This window comes from Cervus elaphus, chromosome 7 (assembly GCF_910594005.1).
Source record: "Cervus elaphus chromosome 7, mCerEla1.1, whole genome shotgun sequence".
Classification (NCBI taxonomy): domain Eukaryota; kingdom Metazoa; phylum Chordata; class Mammalia; order Artiodactyla; family Cervidae; genus Cervus; species Cervus elaphus.
The window spans coordinates 29,292,066-29,316,430 of record NC_057821.1 but is presented as its reverse complement, the minus strand read 5'-3'; the positions used below and the strand labels follow the sequence as shown (position 1 = coordinate 29,316,430).

The 24,365-nt window shown below is 41.5% G+C and overlaps 1 protein-coding gene and 1 long non-coding RNA gene across 3 annotated transcripts; one reads left to right on the top strand and one right to left on the bottom strand.

The window, feature by feature from the left end:
- Window positions 1-34: 34 nt before the first annotated feature.
- Window positions 35-9,349, top strand: LOC122697349 (tripartite motif-containing protein 26-like). Its single transcript, XM_043908112.1, has 7 exons — window positions 35-749; window positions 2,583-2,678; window positions 2,907-3,137; window positions 4,695-4,717; window positions 6,727-6,842; window positions 8,199-8,231; window positions 8,656-9,349. Exons 1-7 carry the CDS (start codon window positions 216-218, stop codon window positions 9,345-9,347), a joined length of 1,725 nt encoding a protein of 574 aa, XP_043764047.1. The 5' UTR covers window positions 35-215; the 3' UTR covers window positions 9,348-9,349.
- Window positions 3,662-15,619, bottom strand: LOC122697351. 2 transcript variants are annotated; one of them, XR_006342054.1, is made up of 8 exons: window positions 15,360-15,619; window positions 11,875-11,982; window positions 11,113-11,173; window positions 10,597-10,670; window positions 9,335-9,511; window positions 8,030-8,129; window positions 6,707-6,767; window positions 3,662-5,130 (listed from the first exon to the last, which is right to left on the bottom strand). It is a non-coding gene; the product is annotated as an uncharacterized LOC122697351 (long non-coding RNA). The 2 variants fall into 2 exon arrangements; XR_006342055.1 differs by lacking the exon at window positions 11,875-11,982.
- Window positions 15,620-24,365: the final 8,746 nt, after the last annotated feature.

Here is a 24,365-nt window from a genome sequence, read left to right as displayed (position 1 = left end):
GTATTTATTTTCCCAATACTATAATCTTCTAGAATACTCACCACTTAATTACACGTATTAGTACCCTTTAAAATGTTTACAGAAAAGCAGACTACCTGAAACTAATACCAGTTTAGCTTTGCAGGCTGGAATCTGTTCTGGATAGTGGTCTGAAAGGAACTTTGGATTTAGAGGGAAAAGGTTGGGAACAATTTGAACATAAAAACTATTTTCTCATGAGTTCCATTTTAATGTTGAATAAATTCACAATTTCTGTTTTTCCTTTGCATCTTCTTAGAAGGTCATTCCTCCTTTTGAGAAGGAGCGCTCTGCAGGGTTTCAGCGATGCTCTCATGGCCGCTGCCTCTCCTCTGAGGAAACTGGAGGACGAGGTGCTGTGTTCTATCTGTCTTGACTACTTGAAAGACCCCGTTACCGTCGACTGTGGTCATGTCTTCTGCTATCACTGCATCATTAAGGTCTGTGAATCTGCTCAGCAGCCATTATGTTGTTCTCTCTGCAAGACAGCCTTTAAGAAAGAGAATATCCGCCATGTGTGGCAGATGGCCAGCATAGTGGAGAACATCTGGAGGATGAAAGTAGATGAGGAAAGACAACCCAGAGAGGACAGACTGCTCAAGCAGAGAGCGGAGAAGCTGTATTACCACTTCAAGGACGACCAGCAGATCCTGGGTGTCGTGTGTCGGGCGTCCCGGGAGCACAGGCACCACGCTGCTCTTCTGCTGGAGAAAGCTGCCCAGTCTTATCGGGTAAGAAGCTCGCTGGACCCCAGCTCTGTTCTTGGAGCCAAAAAAGTTCTATTGTACCTTCAGGATAAGGTCCAAAATTTGTTTAATAAACACTGTATTGAGGTATGTTTGACACATAAAAAGCTGCCCACATATTTACTGTATGCTACTTGATGAGTTTGGGGATAAATATGTCACTACCATCAAGGCCAGAGACATATTCATCACCTCCCAAAGTTTCCTCCCACCTGATTTATTATTGTCTTACTGTGTATGAGAAAGGGAGAACACTTAGCGTAAGATCTGTCCTGTTAGCAAATGTTAACTATATAACACAGTATTGTTATCTGTAAGCACTATGGTGTAGACTAGATCTTCAGAACTTATCTTGCATAACTGAAACTTTTACCCTTTGACCATCACCTCCCCTTTACCTTCCCCTCCAGCTGCAGGCCACCACCATTCTACTCTGCTTCTAAGAGTTTTAGATTCCTCATACAAGTGAGATGATATAGTATTTGTCTTTTGTGCCTGGCTTATTTCACCTTGCATGATGTCCTCCAGGTCCATCTGTGTGGTTGCAAATGGCAGGATTTTCTTCTTATTAAAAGGCTGAGTAAGATTCCATTGTATGTATGTACCACACTGTCTGTATCCATTCATCCATTGAATATTAGGTTGTTTCCAAAGCTTGGCTGTTGAGGATAATGCTGCAATAAACATGGGAGTGCAGATGTCTCTTTGAGATCCTGATTTCAGTTCCTTTAGATTAATACCTAGAAATAGGATTGCTGGATCATATGGTAGTTCTATTTTTAATTTTTTGAGAAGCATCTATTGTGTTTTCCATGACTGTGCCAGTTTCCATTCTCATTAGTAGTGTACCAGGGTTTCCTTTTCTTCACATCTTCACCAATACTTGTTATCTTTCATTTTTTTAAATATTAGCCATTCTAACAATTGTAAGGGGAAGGTTCAAATTCTATAGCATGGTAAGTTCTTGGCAACATGGATTCTTTTAATTTGAATAATAAAACTGGTTTGTTTTCATATCTTTTATAATAGCAAACCTATCCCATTGCCTTGATGTCTTAGTTTCCGAAGCATCTGATCAAGCCTCAACCAGCAATATGGAATACTGGTGCTCTTGATAGCCATCTTGATACTTAGCTTCAAAGTGTGTGCTTAATATGTATTATAAAAATATTTGTGAGAATATTGCATCTTATATGAATTTCCTTTCAGAATTTAATCTCAGGGAAAATATTATTTTTTTCTGACATACCAGTATTTTTCCTTCTGTCTGCTAAAGGATTACATGAATCACTATTTCCCTTTTGTCTTTGGTTAACAGGACTCTTAAAATTGATTTAGTCATTCCCTGAGTGATTTGGAGTTAGTGTATATATTTTCCTTCATTATTTTGTGTTGATTTTCTTTTTTATTTCCATGTTATCAATTAATTTTAATATAAATTATCTATATTTGTGGTGGAAAGAAACAGTGTAAATATAAAAACTACACTATAAGTCTTAGTAGTTGTAATGATAATAAATTTTATCTCACTTATTTTTCTCCCAGTTTTATTGAGATGTAATTGACATACAGTACAGTATAAGTTTAACATGCATTTTATCTCACTTCTGAGAAGCTACTCTAAGCTAACATAGCACTCACTTTGTTTCTTCATCATTAACTAGGATGAAAACTATTCCAACCTAGTTATCTCATAACACTACATAAGATCAAGACTATCTGATTTCACTCTGAAATCATTTTGCAGGTGTCTTTTCTTATTGAAGGCATTTTCATCTTCATCTTGAGATTATTCATGGTTTTTTTTTTTCCGCATAGGGTAGAATTCTAAACCATCTGAAGATTCTGAAGGGAGACCGGGACAGGATTCAGAATTTTCAATCTACAGGAGAAGATGAGATTCAGGCCCTGCTGGTACGAGAAGTTTCAGGTGAATGTTCTGTGTACCTGTGTTGGGTGGGAGAGAGAGAGAGAGAGAGAGAGTGTGTGTGTGTATGTAGGTTGAGGGGAGGGGGCATAATGAGGGATGAGGAGAAGGTGGGTGTGATAGAAGGGATTCTTGTTCTGAACTTATCCTCAGATCTCACAAATGTTTCCAGTCTCTCAGGAGAAATCCTCTTTGTCTTTCTGCCTTTACTGTAGGCAAAATTCCAGAACCACAAGCAAGACATAGCATCAGTGTTTGAGCAGGGCTATCAGTTCCTGAGAGAAAGGGAGCAGTACCTGTTGAAGTGGCTGGAGGGAATGGAGCAACACCTTTCTGAGGGAAGGAACAGCCATGTCACCAAGGGCTCTGAGGAGGTCATCCAGCTGGAGACCCTGATTTCTGAGCTAGAGAAGAAAGCTCGGCAGCCAGCACTTGAACTTTTGCAGGTGATGGACCAGTTAAATTGTACCCAAGTCCTCTTGCTCCAGGCTGCAGTCTGGCCCCTCCATTAGCATGAGATCTGGACCAGGAGTCAGGAGAGACAAGGTTTTGTTCTCCTTTGTTGAGTTCATTGACAAGTTAATTAGCAAACCGATAGGTTGTAAGTCCCAAATCACAGTGGGCAGGAGACTGCAATATGCACAGATATGCAATATGTGCTGAGATAGTAAGATCTGTCGGTCAATTCAGTTCAGTTACTTAGTCATGTCCAACTCTTTGCAACCCCATGGACTGCAGCACGCCAGGCTTCCCTGTCAATCACCAACTCCCGGAGCTTGTTCAAACTCATGTCCATTGGGTTGGTCGTGCCATCCAATCATCTCATCCTCTGTCGTCCCCTTCTCCTGCCTTCAATCTTTCCCAGCATCAGGGGCTTTTCCAATGAGTCAGTTCTTTGCATCAGGTGGTCAGAGTATTAGAGCTTCAGCTTCAGCATCAGTCCTTCCAATGAATGTTCAGGACTAATCTCCTTTAGGATGGACTGGTTTGATCTCCTTGCAGTCCAAGGGACCCTCAAGAGTCTTCTCTAACACCACAGTTCAAAGCATCAATTCTTTGATGCTCAACTCTCTTTATGGTCCAACTCTCACATCCATACATGTACATTTATAAGAAATAATTGAGTGTTAAATCTTATAATCAGACTGGAAGCCACAGGAATTCTGGAAAAGGCTAGTCAGGAAAAGCTTCATGGATGAAGCAGCTTGTAATGGTAGCCTTGAGGAAAATGTAAAGATTTGGGTTAGCAGGAAAGAGGAGTTGAACATTCCATTTGTGGAGGTGCATTGGTTAAAATGAAACACATGAATGTGATAATAAACTTAATGTGTGATAATAAAAAGGTGGGTGTAGGTGCAGCATGCATGTCAGTCCTATCCGACTCTCTGCGACCCCAGGGGCTGTAGCCCGCCAGTCTCCTCTGTTCATGGGGTTTTCCAGGCAAGAATACTAGAGTGGGTTAGCCATTTCCTCCTCCAGGGGATCTTCCTGACCCAGGGATCAAACCTGAGTCTCCTGTGGCTGTTGCACTGACGAGAGGATTCTCTACCATTGAGCCACCTGGGAAGCCCGCAGGTGCTGAGGAAGAGAGTTTGGAAGATAGGAAGGATACATAGAGTGAAAGGGGCCACCTTTCTGGAGGAGTCAGCCTAAGCGAGGAAGAAGTTAAAGGGAAGATGGGCTAGGTAAGATGGAGCCAGCTGAGTAGAGGCCTTCAAAGGCATTCTGAGATTTCAGTCTTAATCTGATAGACAGTAGAAGTCCTAACAGATCAAGAAAGTTTTTCTGGAGAGGATATTCTAGACTCAAATGGAGGAAAGGAAGGGGAAACATGTGTCCCCATAAACTGATACCACAGTGGAGAATAGCACAGGTCCAAGCCCACCAGAAAATTCTCTGTACAGTCCTATTGTGTACCCATTCCCAGCGAGCTCATCGTAAGGAACGGTGTCGGCTCCTGGGAACCTTATTTCCATGACAGTCTGTCTTCTCTTCCTTTCTAGGACCCAAGTGACATAACACGCAGGTAAGTGCTGCTTGCTTTATTTTTTTAACCACTTAGTGTTCCTTTGTTTTTTCTTTCTGTCACCATAACTTATTGAAATTTGGCAAGGGATGAAAGGGGTTATTTGGAAGAAGAGAGATTCTTCTAGAAAGTGTAATATGAAAGGTATTCATAGAACATCCTAGAAAAATTATTGTCTTGGAACTTAGGATGGTAAGAGGATAGGGAGAATTGAAATGGGAGGAGATTATGGCAAAGTATTTGAAAAAGTTTAAAATACACATTTGTTTCTAAGATCCAGTGTCCTTTTGTTCTTTTTATTCCTATTTGGTTCCCAGCTGCCTCTCCTGGCTGCACTTCCCTCACATTTTGTAGAGCACATTTCTTCATCAAATTGTCCTCCATGCTTGTTAGTGATGGTTGCCTGCTCTCTGCTGGATCATAAGAAGAAGATACTTATATGAGTCACAAAAATAATGGTTTCTTTGGCAGTGGTTCTCAGCTAATGTGTTAGGTATTAAACACTGACACTTTTGAAAAACCATACCCATAATGACATGCAGAAGCTTTGAACAGAGATAAAAGCCAAATATTTTGAGAATACATAGTTCATCTCAGAGACACCCAGGACTGTTGGCATAATCTGAGCATTTACCATGGACCAGTTACCAGGTGGGGAAAGGAGATAGGATGCCAGATTCTGGCTGGGGAGACCAGACAGAGACAGTCGGAGATGAGTGATTATATAAGAAACGAGGGTGATACAGAATGTGTAAGACTTTTTGCCCTAGAGTATTTTGTCTGATATCAGTAGTTAGTCTAGTTTTCTTTTGATTAGTGTTTGCATACTATTGAACTTTTTATTTTCTAACTCTCAATCTATCTGGGCTGTTATTTTTATGTATCTCTTATATGCAACATAAAATTTTCTTTTAAAATAAATTCATCTGACACATTTTAATTGGAATAGTTAGTATTTATAGCTCCTGGAAATCACTTTCATTTATATTTTAAAAAGTATTTGCAGTGTTTGACAAATAATATCCTTACATTTTATAGTTTATATCTGAATATGTTTTGTTTATATCTATTTTTGCCTTCTCTACTTGCCTTTCTCTTTTTTCTCTTTTTAATATTTTCTAATATTGTGTGTATATATTTATGAGCCTTGTTTTTGAAATATGCTATAATTTCTAGTCCATAGTATTTTTCATTGTTTTCTAGATATTTTAAAATTTTAAATTTCATTTGCTATTTAATATAAGATTTGTTTAAAAAAGAGGACATCTGTCAATGGTGCTGTGTTTTTTTTCCTAACAGTTTTATGTTTCATAGTTTTTATATTTTGTGATCAGACAAGTGTGTTGCCATTTCTACTATTTTGGACTTTATCGAGGCTTTCTGTATTGTGTGTTTTAAATTTTTGGACAGTTGTATGCACTTGAAAGGTACATTCTTTGTGTTCTTGGAATAGGACTGATATATCTCCATGAGGTTTTCCTTAGTAATTTTGTTATTTAAGTATTTTGTATTGATATACTTAAGAGGGCCCAGATAGCTCAGTTGGTAGGTCAAACATCAGACTTTTAATCTGTTTAAGTCCCTGTTCAGGCATAGCTCTAGGTTTTTGGGCTTCCCTGGTGGCTCAGTGGTAAAAAAAATCTCCCGCAGGTTGATCCCTGGGTCGGGAAGATGCCCTGGAAAAGGGAATGGCAACCCACTCCAGTATTCTTGCCTGGAGAATCCCATGGTCAGAGGAGCCTGGCAGGTTGCAGTCTATGGGATCTCAATAGTCAGACAAGACTCAGCAACTAAACCACCATAAATGACATGTTGGTGGATAGAGAATCCTTGGATCATGGCCCTTTCTTCAGATCTCTATATTCTTCTCTCTGACTCTGATGTCGAAACCAGCCACTTGGAAAAGCCTCTTTGGTCCATTATTGGTATTTGTTCGCATGTGTTTACTCTGACGGTGGGAAACCATGCCTTTCTCTCAGGAGTACTTACTGTGACTTCATTATCTCTAGATACCCCCAGAAGAAGTTCTGGATTGAAAAGCCTATCAGTCCTGAAGTCAGAAAACAGATTGAAGAATTTTCAGATAAACTTCTTTGTTTAGAGAAAGGACTCAGAGGATTCCATGGTAAAGGAGGGAGTTCTGAGCCTAGAAAACCTTCTTTCTTTCTCTGTAATGTTTCTTTAAGTTTTGATCATGGCCGCACCTTCTCAGAGTTCCTGGCTCTTGTTCATGTCATTCACACCAGGCAGGGACACTGGGGAGGAAATTTAAGTCCAAACCATGGAGGCTTCCATGTGATAGTCTAAGACTGTTCCATAATGTAGAATCATAGTTAATAGGTCTCAGAGTTGGAAGAAATATATTTCATATCTAACAGTGAGGTAAAAGAAGATTGGGAGGCTATGGAAAACAGTATGGCATTTCCACAAAATTTTAAACACATAATTACCATATGATCTAGCATTCCCACTTCCCAAAGAATTAAAAGCAAGCCCTCAAAGAGATATTTGCACTCTCATGTTCATAGCAACATTATTCACAATGGACAGGAAGTAGAAGCAACCCAAATGTTCATCACTGGATGAATGGAGAAATGGAATGTGGCATATGCAGACAACTGAATACTATCCAGCCTAAAAAAGGAAGGAAACTGTGACACATACTCTAACATGGATGAAACTCAAGGACAATATGCTAAATGAAATGAGCCAGTCACAAAGAGACAAGTACTGTGTGATTCCATGTACATGAGGTCTCTAAAGCAGTCAAATCCATAGCAACAGAAAGTAGATTAGTGGTTGCCAGGTTAGAGAGGAGGGGGAAATGAGGAGCTGTTGTTTAATAAGTATAGAGTTTAAGTTTTAAAAAATGCAAAAGTTCTGGAAATTGATTGCACAACAATTTAGACATATTTAACATTAATGAACTATACACTTAAAAATGGTAAAGACAGTAAATGTTATGTGTTTTAACCACAATTGAAAATAAAATTAAAGAATAATGAGAGAATGACTCTAAAGAGGTGTCTTTGAGAGTGGAAAGAAATAGTGTGGTTTAGGACTAGAAGTTTAGGACTCAGTTTAAAAACGGGTAGTATGCCCAAAGGTACTCTTTAATGAAGCACTAGGTGGGTTCAACACGTGTTGTCATGGATATTCACATGAACCTGTTTAGACTGGACAGCTGTGGGTGTCTCCTGAATTAATTCCTCTGTTTCACTTGAACTTTCATGATCCCCTGTTAACTGTTAAAGTTATATGAGATACTGTAAGAGAGTCTGACCGAGAAGCTGTGGTGTCAGAGTCACTTACTGTCAAGAATTCCCTGGTGGTCCAGTGGGTAGGACTCCGTGCTTTCACTGCCCTCAGCCTGAGTTCAATCCCTGGTCTTCCCGAAAGCCAAGCAGTGTGGCTAAAGGGAGAAAAAAAAAACAAAAAACAAGAAAGAATTGCTCACTGTCCTTTTGTTCTTTTACTCTAGGAAAATTGATGAGGAAGCTGCAATATAAGACAAGTGAGTATCTGGAGGGGATAGTGGCTGAAGTTTGCAAATTACCACTTTCCTGTGAAGCTCTTATTACTTATGGGTCAGCCCGTTTGTTTTAACGAGGAAGGTCTTCATGTGACTAAGGTATCCAAATTCTTTATCCTGAGTTCAGAACCATAAACTGTTCCCCAGATTTGCTCAGCTATAGTGATCCCAGTTCTTATCTTTTTTTCCTCTCCAGTCTCTTCGCACTGCCTGAGGCCTTGAATTTTCTGTGTTCTTTATACTCTCTAGATATGGTTGCTAATAGTCTGAGCACAAGGTCAAAGCAGTCTCTGTCCTGGTCCCCTGAGGAGTCTCCCACCATTGTCACAAAGGCCCCAGAACCTATGGGACAAATCTCATTTGGTATCTTTTCTGATACCACACCTTTGTCTCCTTGTCCCCACAGTGAGGATCATCCTGGATTCCCAGACAGCCAATGGCTACCTCTCAGTGTCTCCAAATGGGAAGAGTATGATGTTCACTGGCTTGCGGATGAACAAATGCCAGCGTGGTCAGCGATTTGATCCAGAGCCCGGGGTGCTGGGCAGTAAGGGCTTCACATGGGGCAAAGTGTACTGGGAAGTGAAAGTGGACAGGATCTGCTGGGAAGCAGAGGAGAAAGACGACGCAAGGAGAGACAGGGCTGGAAGCAGAGGTGTGTTCAGCAGTAGAGATCTTGGTGGATTTATAGGCATCACTGATGGGTATCATTCCCCTGGATATAGAGAGAAGAATAAGGAGTTGGAGGAGGAATGGTCTCAGGAAAATGGAATATGGCCAAAATTCTGCCTGGTGGGGGTGGCAAGAGAGTCAGTGGTGAGAAGGGGATTTCTCAACTTCACCCCCGAGGAGGGGTTCTGGACTCTGCAGCTGTCCTCAGCTGGGGTGTCTATATGCACCAGCCCTGAGCCCTTCCAGATCCTGTCCTACTGCCCCCAGCAGATTAGAGTTGCTCTGGATTATGATGGTGGGAAGGTAACCTTTACCAATGCCAGAACTCAAGAGATCATCTATGAATTCTCATCTGCCTTCACTGGGAGAATTTTCCCTTTCCTGTGGCTTAACTGCACGAGATCCAGACTTACACTGAGACCCTGAGAGAAGGCTTCCTGGCACAGCCCCAGGCTTTTTCCTTTAGCCTTTTTTCCTTTTCCTCATTCCCAGCTCTCAGCCTCAGCCGGATGGTCCTGCTGGGTTTCTGAAAGCTCTCAGATGACAGGCATTATGGCAGTCACGAGTCTCTTGTCCTCGCTGCTCTGTCTCTGAAATGGGGACGGTAATAGTTGATCTTCTTTCTCTAAGGGGAATGGTTGGAATGTCTTTAATGTGTTTATTAAAATGTGTGTTAACTGATTTATCTCTTCTGTTGCCTTTGATTTGGTTCTTCACCTGCCACTGAGACAAACGGATGAGAATGAGTGACTGTGTTACAGGATCTCGGCTCCTGCAACAAATAGTAATTGGTGACAACATCCATATTGATTTCTAAAGCACCTTTTCTGCCCCATAATTTCTCCTGCCATCCTTCTAAGCAGTTGTTGTTCCGTTGCTTAGTTGTGTCTGACTTTTTGCATCTCCATGGAGTGCAGCACGCAGGCCTCCCTGTCCTTCACCATGCACCGCAGTTTGCTCAAACTCATATCCATTGAGTCAGTGATGCCATCCAACCATCTCATCCTCTGTCACCCCTTTCTCCTCCTGCCCTCAATCTTTGGCAGCATCAGGGTCTTCCAAATCATCTAAGCAGCTGAGGAAATGGTAAATATTTGGCAGTTCATAACTGTTTAACCTTTGATATACTGTAAGATTTGAGATATCTGGTGTAAGAATTCCTTCATTTATCTGCACGTTCTGATAATTTTTGCAATGGGAAGGCGAGTGGGGAAGCCATGTAAGGTTCAGGTGTATATGAGTTTTTGGAAGTTACTTGGTTCTGAAGTCATGTCTTATGTCAGCTGTGTTTTGAGATGGTAGAAATAGATACTAAGCTTAATGTTAAATTAGTAGTCTTACATATAAGCAGCAGAAAACAAATGGGCTGATTTTAGAAAAAGGGAAATTAATTTCTTTAAAAAGGGAAATTAATTAAACATCACTGGGGCATGTGGAGTGCAAAGAGGGAGGGATACGTACACCTGCCTGCATGCAAATTCTGGAGGCACATCCACGTGACCCTCAGAGAGTGGGAGCTGCAGTGAGAGGGGGAGGAGGTGGAGTAGTCAGCGGGGCTTGAGAGGATGGTTGAATTGTCAGGATATAGACAGAATACATCATGCATGAGTCCAAGCTATTGGAGAGTGGATATAATCTGGTGGGGAACAGAAGAGGAAGAAGTAAGAACACTTACTTAGGGAGCCAGAGGTGTGTTTGGCAGTAGCTATCTTGGTGGATTCATAGACTCAACTGATGGGTCAAGTTTTCCTGGATACAGAGATGAGAATGAAGAGTTGAAGAAGGAATGGGCTCAGGAAATTAGTGGATAGAACAGGCCCAAGTTCTTCCTGTAACTAACCCCTAAATCAAAATCTGCCATAAGCACACCAGAGTATAGGATGCCTGCCTGTGCCCAGCCACAAAAAAGGTTAGGAAAGTGGGTTTTCAGCTTCTGTAATAAGAGGTGGTCTCATCAAGACTCATGTAGTTCACCTTTCTCAAGACATGGGAGCAGATGCTAGTTGCCAAAGAACTTCCCATGCTTAAACTCCTGGGTTCAAAATGTGGGGAAATTTGCTCTGATAGCTCAGTTGTTTAAGAATGTTTTGTTGAAGGACTTCTCTGGTGGTACAGTGGATAAGAATCCCCTTGTATTCAGGTTCAACCCAGGCACACAGGTTCAACCCTGGTTGGGGAAGATTCCGAATACCTCAGAGCAACTGATCCCGTGTGCTGCAACTACTGAAGCCCCTGGGCCCAGAGCCTGTGCTCTGCAACAAGAGAAGACATGGCAATGAGAGGCCTGTGCGCTGCAACTAGAAAGGAGCCACCCCCAAGCCCCCACTGTCTGCAAGTAGAGAAAACCCATGCACTGCAGTGAAGACCCAGTGCAAAGATAAAAATTAATAATTTAAAAAACAATAACAAAATCTTTCTCACTGAGGAGAGACAGCTTTCCCAGGACTACAGCCCAGCCAGGAGAAAGCCTCTGATATGAAAACTAACCAATCCAGACTTCCATCCCACCCTGCCACCACCCCCCTTACCCCCTGATCTGCCTTTATACCCTAAGAGGTAATGTTCCTTTGCCTTAATGATTCCAGGGCCAGGTACCAGACAATCAAAGACCACTATTATAACCCAAAGCCTGCTGATACTTATTCACACCGGCCAATCCTAATCTGTTTTCCCTGCCCTACCTTGACTTTCCCAAGAAGACCTATTAAAGGTCTAGCCTTTATTTTCCTTTCATCTTTGCCAAGCTGACAGATATAATTTTTCTTCCATTTTTCCTTTCACATTCCCACTTTTCCCATTTATTAATAATGAATTTATTTGGTATTTACATTTCTTTTCCAAATTGTTTTTTTAATAGTCTTTATTTTCCAGTCTTGATGTAGGAATTTTAAAATATTGAATTTAAGGGAGAAAAATCAGCCTCCTGACCCAAGGGAACAGGTGTGACCCTCACAGCTAGACCTCAGAGTTACTTGAAGCTGGTCTGGTGCTCACAGCTAGGCCATGTTGTTTTCTTTGGAATAAATCATTTTATAAAATAGAAACATCAAATGAGGATACACTGAAATCATAATAAAGGGAAACAAAACAAGACAACACTATACATAATTTCATTTAAGCACAGAGAAACAGGGCACTGTGCAAGTCAGAAAGTACTGAACATCTCCCTATCCTGGGTAACACGACTAATGGTTGCAAATGCTCCTTTATCCTTGCTCTAGCCTGCCCTCTTTATAGATGTGATTGATTGGGACACCCAATCATGTAATTGACCATGCTTCCTGGCAATACTCAGTTTGGAGTAAACCCCTCTTTTCTCCAGCCAAAGCCCAAATCCCACAATAACACATTCTTTCTTATACCCTCACTCTAAGATGCCCTGTGGTTCCCCACAGTGTGCATTCTCCCTGGCTGTATCAAGTAGTAAACACAGTGTGTTCAACTAGGTGTGTTCCTAGTGGTCTTTCGGTGAAGAATATCGACACATGCTAATATTTTGTCTATCAGAGTTTTTAGGTGTCTTTCAATTTGATTATGGACACGTGTTTGCATGCTTGTGAGTTTGTGGTTGCCATAGAAAAGTATTATTTCTTCTTTGCATTTTTTTCTTAAATCTTTGGGTCATGCTTAGAAAATTCTTCATTCAACAACTGTGAAAATTTTATGTATATCTTCATTTAGGTAGAGATGATGAGGAGAGTGGGGTCCAAGGGTAAAAGGAAACAAAAAACTGAAATTGGGGGTAAGTATCACTTTACACACCCTATGGGGAGGAATAATAGGTAAACAATTCAAAGGTGGTGGGAATTCTAAGGTTTTCATCTTGTTTTATATTTTTATAATTTTGCAGGACCAACAGGGTATTTTATAATGGGGTATTCAATAAATACCTTCTTGTGTCTAAGTGAAGACATAAGTGCTTGCTTATGTTTACCAGGTTAACAGAAATGACATCACGAGTCTCAATGTAATGTAGATAAGAAATAGCTCCAATAATGAGTGTTTTTGAAAACTGATGACCTTGAGGTGATAAATTATGTTTAGGTTAATGATGTTAAAGAAAGTGAAAGTGTTAGTCGCTCAGTGGGTCTGACTCTGCGACCCCATGGACGGTAGCCCGCCAGACTCCTCTGTCCATGGAATTTTTCAGGCAAGATTACTGGGTGGTAGCCATTCCCTTCTCCTGGGGATCTAGGGATCAAACCCAGGTCTCCTGCACTGGAGGCAGATTAAATTTTCTTGGGCCTGCCATATTTTACAGTAATGTCTAAGACCCACCTAACTAAATGTATGAAGATAATTTCAATGTACTTCAATCTATAAGTCATACAGTATCTTGGGAGAATGAAAACTAAACCACTTAGATATGCTCTGTCAAATACAGTAGCTACTAGCCACATATGGCTATTTAAATTTAAATTTAATTAAATAAAAATTCAACTACTCAGTGATGTTAGCCACATTTTAAGTGCTCGATAGCCATATAGAGCTAGCACCTACCACATGAAAAGTGCAGACCTGGAACTCTGAGCAGCACTATTATTGATGATGATAGTGGGCCTCAAGTAAGGTACATTAGACACATTTAAAACCAAGAGCCAATATTATTTCTCACACAGATTACATCAGATTTATTTCTGGGATATGGATAAATATTAAGCTGGTACCAACAAATCCAAAATGGGTCAGGAATGAATTTCTCTCTTGTGCCTTCAGGCACAAACTATTCCCAGTTCCAAAGGGGAAACACCTGTCTCCCAAGTCCCTTCCTAGATGGAGACACTGGCATCAAATTCCTAGGGGTAAGTTCTCTTTCAGATGAACCAAGAGGCAGAGCCCTAATAAGTAAAAGTTGGGAAGCACGGAGTCCGGTTCAGGAAGAGGGAGTCTAGGAGTGAAGAGGAGGCAGGGAGGTGGGTGCTAACTTGTAGTCTCCCTGCTTTACTAAGAACAGTAGTTCTCAAACTGTGATCTGTGGAACCCTTGAAGTCTCTGAGACCCTTCTATGGGATCCATGAGGTCAAAACTATTTTTATAACATTACCAAAAATTTATTTACCTTTTTCTTTTAAATATGTATTTCTTATTTTGGCTGCACTGGATCTTCACTGAGGCATGAGGGATTTCTCTAGTTGCAGAGCATGGGCTTTAGGCTCAGCAGTTGCAACTTGAAGGTTTAGTTGTCCTTTGACACATGGGCTCTCAGTTCCCCCACAGGGATCAAACCCTTGTCCCCTGCATTGGAGGGCCATTTCATAACCACTGTTCCACCAGGGAAGCCCCTACCTTTTTCACTGTGTTGACATTTACACTAATGTAAAAGTTAGCAGAAATGAGCCTATTTTAACAAACAGCAATAGCAGTTATGAATTCTTCACCACAATTTAATTGAAGAATAAAAAAGCAAGTTTCACTGAAAAATATCCAGGTTGTAGTATTAAAAATTATTGTTTCTACAGTCATCATTCTTGAGTCCACATTTTAGAATATCTGATAGGATGAAATGGGAAATACACATAAAATACTTCTGCTCCATTTTAAAGTACTATGTCCCAAGGAAAATAGTTTTTCTGAGCTGACATAGCTTTTTTTTATGGAATACTATTTTCACTTTAAGAATGAAGAACAGGAAAGCTATGATTTTTTAGATTTAGTTATTTGGCATAACAAACATGAGTTTCTCCCTAGCAGGAAATCAACTTACAATATTTATTGCCAATGATAAAATGCAAGCTCTCATTAGAAAATTAATCTTGACAGCTTCCCAGTACTGACAGACTTTTCTAGTGTAAGCTGTGGTGACATTAACAAATGTGATTGTTTGATAACCTTAAACATCAACACTCTAAAATCTATACAACTTGGTAAAGCAATGCATTACTTTAAAAAAAATCATCAATTGATACAATATTCATTCAATGTACAAAACAGACCTATGGACTCTTACACAACAGATTTGGAAATATTCAATTATAGTTTCAAGTTCCACATTGCAAAATATTATTTATGAAACCTAACACTTGTGTAGTTTTAGTGTTGTATCAAAGATGAGTAGCCATAATTATCTGAAAATGTTATTCAAAATACTTCCCTTACCTATATTTGTGTGAGACTAGATTTTTTTCATTTAGAAAGAATGTAAAATCTAGAATGTAAAATCTTCTCACTATACTATTTCATTTTTGAAAAGAGATTTTTCATAAAAATATTTCTTTTAATGTAATGGGTTATTAATATTACAACTGGATCAACCGATTTCTGTTGTTTCAATTTCTAATATGGCCAGATATATTATATATGTGTGTGTGTGTGTGTATATATATATATATATATAATACTCACAGATATAACACAAATAAGTGATACTATCTTTGAGGTCCCAAGTCGTATAGTCATACACTGATTCTGAAACCAAAAGTTTGTAAACTTCTGACTTACAGGGTCCTCCAGGCGGTAGGAGAGTGGTCAGGGCAAAGTCCCAGGTCCCTGGGCAAGGCTCTCAGGGTCTTAGGCCAGAAGGTGATGTCTGGACGGGGGAGTCAAACCTCAAGGGATTTCCCCACCTCCCTGGGGTTTCTCTTGCTCGCCGCCCAAACCGTGTCGGGTCTTTCTGCCCGGATACTCATGACGAGGTCCCAGTTCTCATTCCCATTGCGTATCCGGTTTCTAGAAGCCAATCAACGTCACCATCGTTCCTGGTGTTAGGGTTGCTTATCTCCCCTCTCAAACTGTGTCGGGCCTTTCTGCCTGGATACTCATGACGAGGTCCCAGTTCTCACTCCCATTGCGTATCCGGTTTCTAGAAGCCAATCAGCGTCCACTCCTGGCTTCAGGGTCTTTACCGACCAGCCCGGCCTGATTTTCTCAGGCTCAGATGGTAGGGGCCTTAGGAACTCAAGCAGTCCGCAGCTCTTACGGTCTCGGGGTCTGACCAAGATCTGGGAGAGGGGGATTCTGCAGCGGGAGGAGCGCTGCCTGCTCCGGCGCAGGACCTCCAAAAAAGGCAAATTCCCCGCACACGGCCCAGACTCCACACTTATTTGGGCTAAGAAGACTCCTGCAGCGATTTGTTCTATATTTTTTTTTTCGGGCTTTTGCCAGAACCAGCTGAATCTACGCAACTGGAGGCCTGGTTCAGCTGTGGCCTGTGGGGCCCTGGGAAGCCTCCCCTCTGGGACCCATGACCCCAAACCCTGGGTCATTCTCGGAGCCAGAAATTAGATTTGGGTACAGGAGCTCAGAACCTTTTCATTTCATGGTTTGGAGGTAGAGGGATCAGGCCTGAGGGATCCAGACAGCAGGTCTCTCTCTATTAAGTCCATGAAGGGGATGAAGAGTCAGGAGGCTAGGTTCCTTGGGCTCTTAGGACTGGGAGGAGAAGAAGGCACCCCGAAGGTTTCAGAGGGTGGAGAGGGTGATGCTTGGACCGCAGGGTCCAACCTTGGTGTCCTTGGTATGGTGTTGTATGTCTGGCGAGGGGGAATGTCGCTTTCATGTCTCAGGAAAATGTTAGGGGGATCCACGGCCCAGACTCATGACTGATCTCCTTGTCACCCTGTGGCCGCCAGGCTCCAGTTCACATCCTGTCCTTTGATCTCCAGGAAGCACCTTCATGGCCGGCAGCCGGACAGGTCTTTTTCCCAGACTCTTGGGCCAGTGTATTTGGCACAGTGGTCCCTGCTGTCTCAGCTCATAAAGAAAGGATGTCTAAGTAGCCCCCGACTGTGAGCTGAGGATGGGCTCTGCCTTCCTGAAGTCTCCCTGTCCCTCCCCCTCCCCCAGCATCATGTGTGTGGGGTGTAGAGTGGGGACTGGCGTGGGAGTATTTTTCTGGAAGAGAGGAATTCCTTTAATCACCTCTGCTGTCTCTTTTCCCTTCTTCAACGTGTATTTGAGTCATGTCATATCTGTAATTACAGAAAAATACCAAAAACAGAAGTATAATTTCCCAGCAAAATATGGAGCTGACACTGTGTGATTATCATTCAGGTGGAAAATAGAGCCTCTACCAGCACCCAGGCCAGAAGCCCCTGTGTCTCTCACCACATACACCCCACCTCCCTGCATAGGTACCCACTAAGTGACCCTCCCCAACTCCTCTCCTCTCTGGCTCCTCCCCTCCACTCCTGTGGCCTCCATCTCATAATGTCACTGTTTCCTCCTTCTCCAGGAGCCTCCCCATATTTCTAGGGGATCTCTCCTCTTCCTCCTCCCCACTTCCTCCTCCTCCTCCCCGCCCCCCAACTCTTACACCCCATCCTAGGGGTTCCACAGTTGATTTCCTGGAGGAAGAGTCTATAACCTTATCAGTGGCCAGAAGAAGTGACAAGTACTTGGGGTTCAAGGTCTCATCCCTTGATGACTAGAACACCCTGTATGTTTGTGAGTTCCACCCTGGACCTGGAAACCAGGTGTTACAGCCTTGATATCTGATCCCTGCTGAGACCAAAGTCTTTGGTTGTTTAGTGGAGAGAGAAACATCCATGTCAGTGTGTATTGTGGAAAACAACTCACACTTTGAACTTGATACTAGATGGACACCAGCTTGTGTGCACAGTACTGACCCACTGCTGGGAGCCTAAGGAGAGCCTGGGCAGGTCTCTGGGAAGGAGGTCAGAGGGGAGCGCAGGTGTCCAGGCATCAGTCCTGTGGCCACACGGGGGCACGACCACTCTTCCCTCTCCAGTTCTGCACAGGGAAGGCAGAGGGTGCATTGTGGTCTGAGTCAGCCAGAGAGGGCTGCCCTGGTCCAGTGAGGGGATGAAGGTGCTTTCTGAGCAGTTCTGGGGTCAGGCTCAGGGTTTAGGCAGGGAATGGAGGAGAGGAAAGCCCTGGAGCCCTCCCTGTATCTCAGGTCCATCTTCTCTCTCCACGTCTCCTCTCTGCAGCTCATTGATGAAAGACCCTGGAAATCTCAAAGTCAGCAATTGATTCTTCACTCCCTGTTTGTTTCTGGTTGATATTAAAATGTGTTTTTAGTATAGTTTGCGATTTACAAAAAAGTAGCAAAGTTAGCACAGAGTTACTATATATTCCACACTCAGTGTCTCTATGGGAACATCTTATACCACCATCAGACATTTGTTACAGCTAATGACCAATATTGATACAGTGTTACTAAACTCAAGAATTTATTTGAACTTCATTAGTTTTCCTTTAACCTGATCCAGGATCCTATCAAAGACACATATTATGTCCGGGAATCGTGTCTCCTTCAGGCTCCTCTGACTGTGACAGTCACACAGACTTCTCTTGTTTTTGGTGACTTTGATGTTTTGGGGAGTATTGCTCAGAGACATAGTAAAACATCTTTTGATTTGACTGGGGCAAAGGGTTTTGGGGAAGAGGACCACAGAGATGAGTGACATTCTCCAGTCACTAAGGGTATACGCTGTCCACTTGGATATCACTAATAAGTTCACCTCATCACCTAGTTAAGGTAGCATTTCCCAGGTTTCTCCTTGTGAACGTCTATTTTTACTTCCCCACATTCCACACTATAGTCTTTAGAAGGAAGTCACCATGCACAGCTCACACTTAAGCAGTGCTCTTCTATCAACAAGTGTTGCAAGGGGTTGTGCAAAAATAAGTTTTCAAATGAGTTGAACAAGTACTAGATTGATGAATAGACTGGATGGAGAGTCTCTGAGTAGCTTCATAAGAAACTGCTGATTCATTTCTAGTGGCCGCGCTGCTTCCTATTCCTGCCCCAGTGAGTGAGGGTTTCTGCTGCACCACATCCTGGTCAGCACTTGGCATCACCTGTTCTTAGATTCTAGACATTCTATTAGGTGTGATGATACATTACTGTCATTTTTAAATTTACATTTCCTAAAAACATAAGATGTTTAGTGTCGGGAGCCGCCCAGATGCGCCCAGTCCGTGACAAGGTCACAGGACAAGAGAGGAACCTACAAGGCAGCTCTTCCTCACACGGGGCTGCCCCGGGGGCCCAATATGTCCCCTCGGGAATCACCAGGACGTGCCCGGGCCGGGACAAGGTCACGGGACGAGAAAGGAATCTGCAAGGCAGCTCTTCCCCTCGAGGTTGTCCCGGGGGCCCGGTATGTCCCTTTCCTCCTTCTGTCTTACTGTTATTAGGCTTTCTATTAATTTTTGGAAATATAATATATAGTAATAAAGCCTCCCTGGAAAAGTCCAAGCCTTTTTGGAAATGCTCATGATTGCTCTGGCTCAGGACACGACCATAAACATCAAGCCAAAAAAAAGAAAAGACCACAGGTATAGTTTGGCTGCTTGCTTAAAAGATTATAACGTCCTAGAATAGCAAAGAGTAGCAGCATTTAGATTTAGAAGTAGATATACTGCTTCAGTTTACTTACTCCTTGGTTGAGAGGGTTTTCATTATTGCTATTTCCTTGCTGCTATTTGTCCATTGTTTCCCTTTCTTTAAACAACATGGGATATTATGGGTATTTTTGTAGAATTAGAAAATGGCGTACATAGGATTTCAATAGAAGATTTATATTAACCAGCTTCACTGCCATTATCTCGCTATTAATAGAGGTGTTTTGCTGCTTTAGAGGTGTTTTTGTTGTTTAATAGTTAATCATTGTAAATTGAGGTTTTGTGGTTTCAGGTAAAGAAAAATATTAAGGTTTTTTTCATGGTACTATTTTCAGAAATGTCAAACATGTTCCTGTGACCCTTCCCATGTATTGTTTTATTGTCCAAAGAATTTACACTATACCTGAGATTTGTAGAACATTGTTTTGTTAGAATGAAAATGTTAGGCATTGAGGCAAGAATATTAACGTACGGGACATTTAAGAAAAAATCCTGTAATCAGAAATGTTCCAGATGAATACATAGGGGAAAAACATGGAGAAGGAAAATATTGACAGAAGCACAAAACCAATATCTGATGTAATATGTGGTGACTTAAGAGGGAGGTAACGTTCATTCTATAAAACCTGAGCTATCCTAAAAATAAAAAAAGAGCTACCTCTTCTACGTAACCTTCTGTGTGTGTCTGTCTTCTTCCTCGTTGACACCAGTCACCCCTTGGGTATTCCTGGACCCGCTGGGGCTGGACCCCAACAGTTTAGCATCTTTTCATATGCATTCCCATTGTTATGTCTTTCTGAAGAGGTGTCTGTTCAGATTTTATTTTTAGAAGGTTACTGGTTATTGTTTGTTGAGATTAAGAGTTCTATGTGTATTTTAAAAGAAGTCCTTTATTAGATACGTGAATTTGCAATAATTTTTCCCAGGCTGGGGCCTGAGTTCTCATACTGACATAGCAATATTCAGTGGGGAATGAGGGAAGAATATGAATTATTTATTTTTGTATATTCTTAAGTATCTTTTCAATTCTCTTGTGTGCTGGTAAATAATGCTTTCAAAAATTACAGGGGTTTAAAAATCCCTTACATTAGTAAACACTTGACAGATCACCTTCAACTCAGACATTAGGATGTACATTCTGATCCTCTAGCTGGGCTGGTGCTCTAGTCTGCCCTCCCTACAGGGAAGACTCACTGAGATGCCCAGTGATAGAAATACCCCCACTTCCTAACAACACCCAATCAAAGTAAGCCAGTCATTTGAAAGTGAAAGTGACTCAGTCGAGTCCGACTGTTTGCCACCACATGGACTACATAGTCCATGGAATTCTCCGGGCCAGAATACTTGACTGGGTAGCCTATCCCTTTTCCAGCGGATCTTCCCAACCCAGGAATTGAACCAGGTTCTCCCTCATTGCAGACGGATTCTTTACCAACTGAGGTATCAGGGAAGCACAGTCTTGCATAGATGCCCCTCAAAATCACCCAGCCAAAGTCCACATCCTATATGTGAGCAGTCCTCAGCACTTTTGGCACCAGGAATTGATTTCATGGAAGACAATTTGTCCACAGACCAGGGGAGGGGGGAATAGTTTCAGGATGACTCAAGCACATTACATTTATTGTACACTTTATTTCTAATCTAATGTTGGCACTGATCTGACAGGAGATACGGGCCCAAGCAAGGAGCTTGCGGACCCTCTGCTGTATATGTTCTAACACATCACAAGAGATGCCATGGTCCCTGATGCTGTGTGATTTCCCTTGCTGTATTCAGTATAAATCCAACTTGATTGCTCACAGCTTTGCTCCTGTTGGTCTTTAACTGAATAACATTGAGACATGTTACCTGTTTGCCAAAAATTTTTATGTATCTTTCCATTGGAATAGGGGCATATGATTGTATCTTGTGAGTGTCTGCTTGACATAGGGAAGATTTATGTGTTTTCATGGCTTTTCATCTTTGGGTCATAAAACACTTCATTCCACAAGAGTAAAAACCTCATGTATATTTTTGTCTAGGAGAGAGGTGTCCAAGGGTGAGGGAAACAGAACTGATTGAATTTGGACAGAAAGTATAGCAGGAGTAGTAAGTAAAAAGTAATAAGGTGGTGGATTCTAATGTTACATCTTTTGCTTCATAATTTTAAAAGTATGTACAAGTCCTATGAAGTATTGATATCTGTTGTGTTCACTTGATAACTTCTGTGTGTCCTTGTGTTTACCAGGTTAAGGAAAACACCAAGAAATCAAGGATTATACCTATTTATCATTATCGGACAGCTAGCAGTGATGGGCAGTTTTGAACACTTATGACCTTAAGGTGATAAAACTTTAGTTTGGCTAATGTCTAAACACTCTATCTGTTAAAATACACATTAAAGAAACTTTCAGAACATGCTGTATTTTGAAGATATATCTAAGACCTGCACAGACAAATCCATGACATCAATATTAAGATTATTTTAGTATGTATCAACCTCTGAGTCACAGAGTATCTTTTAGGGAAAGAGACAGATTAATTAACAACATTCTAGATATGCATTGACCAATATGCTAGGTAGTAGCCACCTATTACTATTTAAATTAAAATAAATAAATGTGCTCAGCACAAAAGACACTTTAAGGTGCTAAGTAGCCTCATGTAGCTACTGGCTACCTAACTGGACAACATAGACATAAAACAATTCTTTCACCACAGAATGTTCTGTTGGAATGGACTGCTCTTCATGATTTGTGGCCCTCAAGTCAGGTGCATTAGACACGTGAAATGCTGCTTATGCTGCTAAGTCACTTCAGTCGTGTCCGACTCTGTGTGACCCCATAGACAGCAGCCCACCAGGCTCCCCCGTCCCTGGGATTCTCAAGGCAGGAACACTGGAGTGGGTTGCAGTTGCCTTCTCCAATGCATGAAAGTGAAAAGTGAAAGTGAAGTCGTTCAGTCATGTCTGACTCTTTGCGACCGCATGGACTGCAGCCTACCAGGCTCCTCCGTCCATGGGATTTTCCAGGCAAGAGTACTGGAGTGGGTTGCCATCGCCTTTTCCTCCATATGAGATGAAAGGGCCAATATTATTTTTCTTAGACACTTAGACGTCTTAGACACTTAGATGTTAGATTTCTGTCTGGGATGTGAATACATATTAAGCTGGTGTGTAACAAAATCAAACTAGGTTATGAGTGGGTCTGGCGCCTTCAGGTACAAACTGTCCCCAGTTCCAAAGGGGAAACACCTGTCCCCCCACCTCCCTTCCCAGACTGAGGACATCTATGGCATCACTTTCTAGGGGGTGAGTTCTCTCCTAGAGGAGCCCAGGGCAGGGCCCTCAGTTAAGTTTGGGGAGGCAGGGAGTCCAGCTCAGGAAAAAGCATTTTCCAAAATGAAGAGGAGGCAAAGGCAGATATCAGTTGGGAGACCCCCTGGTTCATTCAGAACAGCAGTTCTCAGAGTGTGGTCTGTGGAACCCTTGATGTCACTGAGACCCTTTCATGAGATCCCTGAGGTGAGAGCTACTTTCATAGCATCACTCAGATATTATTTGCCTTCTCACTATGTTGACATTTGCTTTGATGTGTCGCTTAGCAGTAACAGACTATGGTAGGAAACTGCACTAGTAATTATTTTCACCAAAGCTTTCTTGTAGAAAAAAAAGAAAACCAATAATCAGGTTTGCTTTAAAACATCCAGAATGACACGTTAAAAATTCTTATCTATTCTTAATAAACCAAAATGGAAAAAAATGTGAAAAAGAATATATATATATATATATACACATGTATAAGTGAACCACTTTGCTGTACAGCACAAATTAACATTATAAATCATATATCCTTCAATAAATAAATTTTTAAAAATAAAGTCAATAAAAATGCTATGTTCCTTTTTTTTTTTAATGCTATGTTTCCTAATCATCATTCTTAAATACACATTTTGAAAGTATCTTCTGTGATGACATGGAAAGTATACTTCGAGCACTTCTACTACATTTCAAAGTCTTATGACCCAAGAAAAAATTCTGTGTGCTCTGAACTACCCTCTTTTACATGGAAAACAACTGTTCTTGAAAGAATGAATGAGCAGAAAGATCTGTATAATTTAGTGAAACAATGTATTACTTTGTAAAAATCTTGTATTAGTACAAGAGATGTTCAATGAGCAAAATAGGCTTATGGATTTTGATGTAACAGAATAGAAAATGGTCAATGATATTGTTTCAGGTTCACTGCAGAAAAAACCTTTGAGAAACTACAATTTGTATAGTTTTACTTTTGTATCCAAGATGAATATCCACAATTATCTGAAAAGATTATTAAAAAACACTACTCCTACCTATGTGTGGGCTTTTTCACTTTTATAGACATCAATCAAAATAACAGATTCAATGCAGATGCAAACCTGAAAAACCAGTGGTCTGCTAGTGAAAGACACAAGAAAGATACTTGGAAACAATGGAAAAAGCTCTATGCTTCTCACTACCCTGTTTACTCTGGGAAATAGTTATTCATATTAAACACATGGGTTGTTAATAGCCAGCCCTTAGGACTTCCCTGGTGGCTCAGACAGTGAAGCGTCTGCCTACAATGTGGGAGACCCGTGTTCGATCCCTGGGTTGGGAACATCCTCTGGAAAAGGAATTGGCAACCCACTCCACTACTCTTGCCTGGAAAATCCCATGGACAGAGGAGCCTGGTAGGCTACAGTCCATGGGGTCGCAGAGTCCGACACGACTGAGCAACTAAACTTTCTTTCTATTAATATTATTCTAAATAAACAAATAATAATCTTTAAAGTGTATTATTTGTAGTATGGAAAATATGCATAGAAGTGGTCACATAATACTATCCTTGGGGTCCTCACTAATTTGTAAGATTGTGTAGATATTTTAATCAAAATCGCAAACAGCCCCAGAGCTAGGACTCAGGGAGACAGGGGGACAAAGAGCTCTAGAGGGGAGTTCAGTTCAGTTCAGTCGCTCAGTCATGTCCAACCCTTTGTGACCCCATGGACTGCAGCACGCCAGGCCTCCCTGTCCATCACCATCTCCTGGAGCTTGCTCAGACTCACGTCCATCGAGTCAGTGATGTCATCCAACCATCTTATCCTCTGTCATCCCCTTCTCCTCTTGCCTTCAATCTT

Coding starts and splice junctions, on each gene's coding strand:
- LOC122697349 (XM_043908112.1), top strand. CDS start 216: ATGAGTTCCATTTTAATGTTGAATAAATTCACAATTTCTGTTTTTCCT. Junction 3,138..4,694: donor CAGCACTTGAACTTTTGCAG/GTGATGGACCAG, acceptor CTTCCTTTCTAG/GACCCAAGTGACATAACACG. Junction 6,843..8,198: donor AGGACTCAGAGGATTCCATG/GTAAAGGAGGGA, acceptor CTTTTACTCTAG/GAAAATTGATGAGGAAGCTG.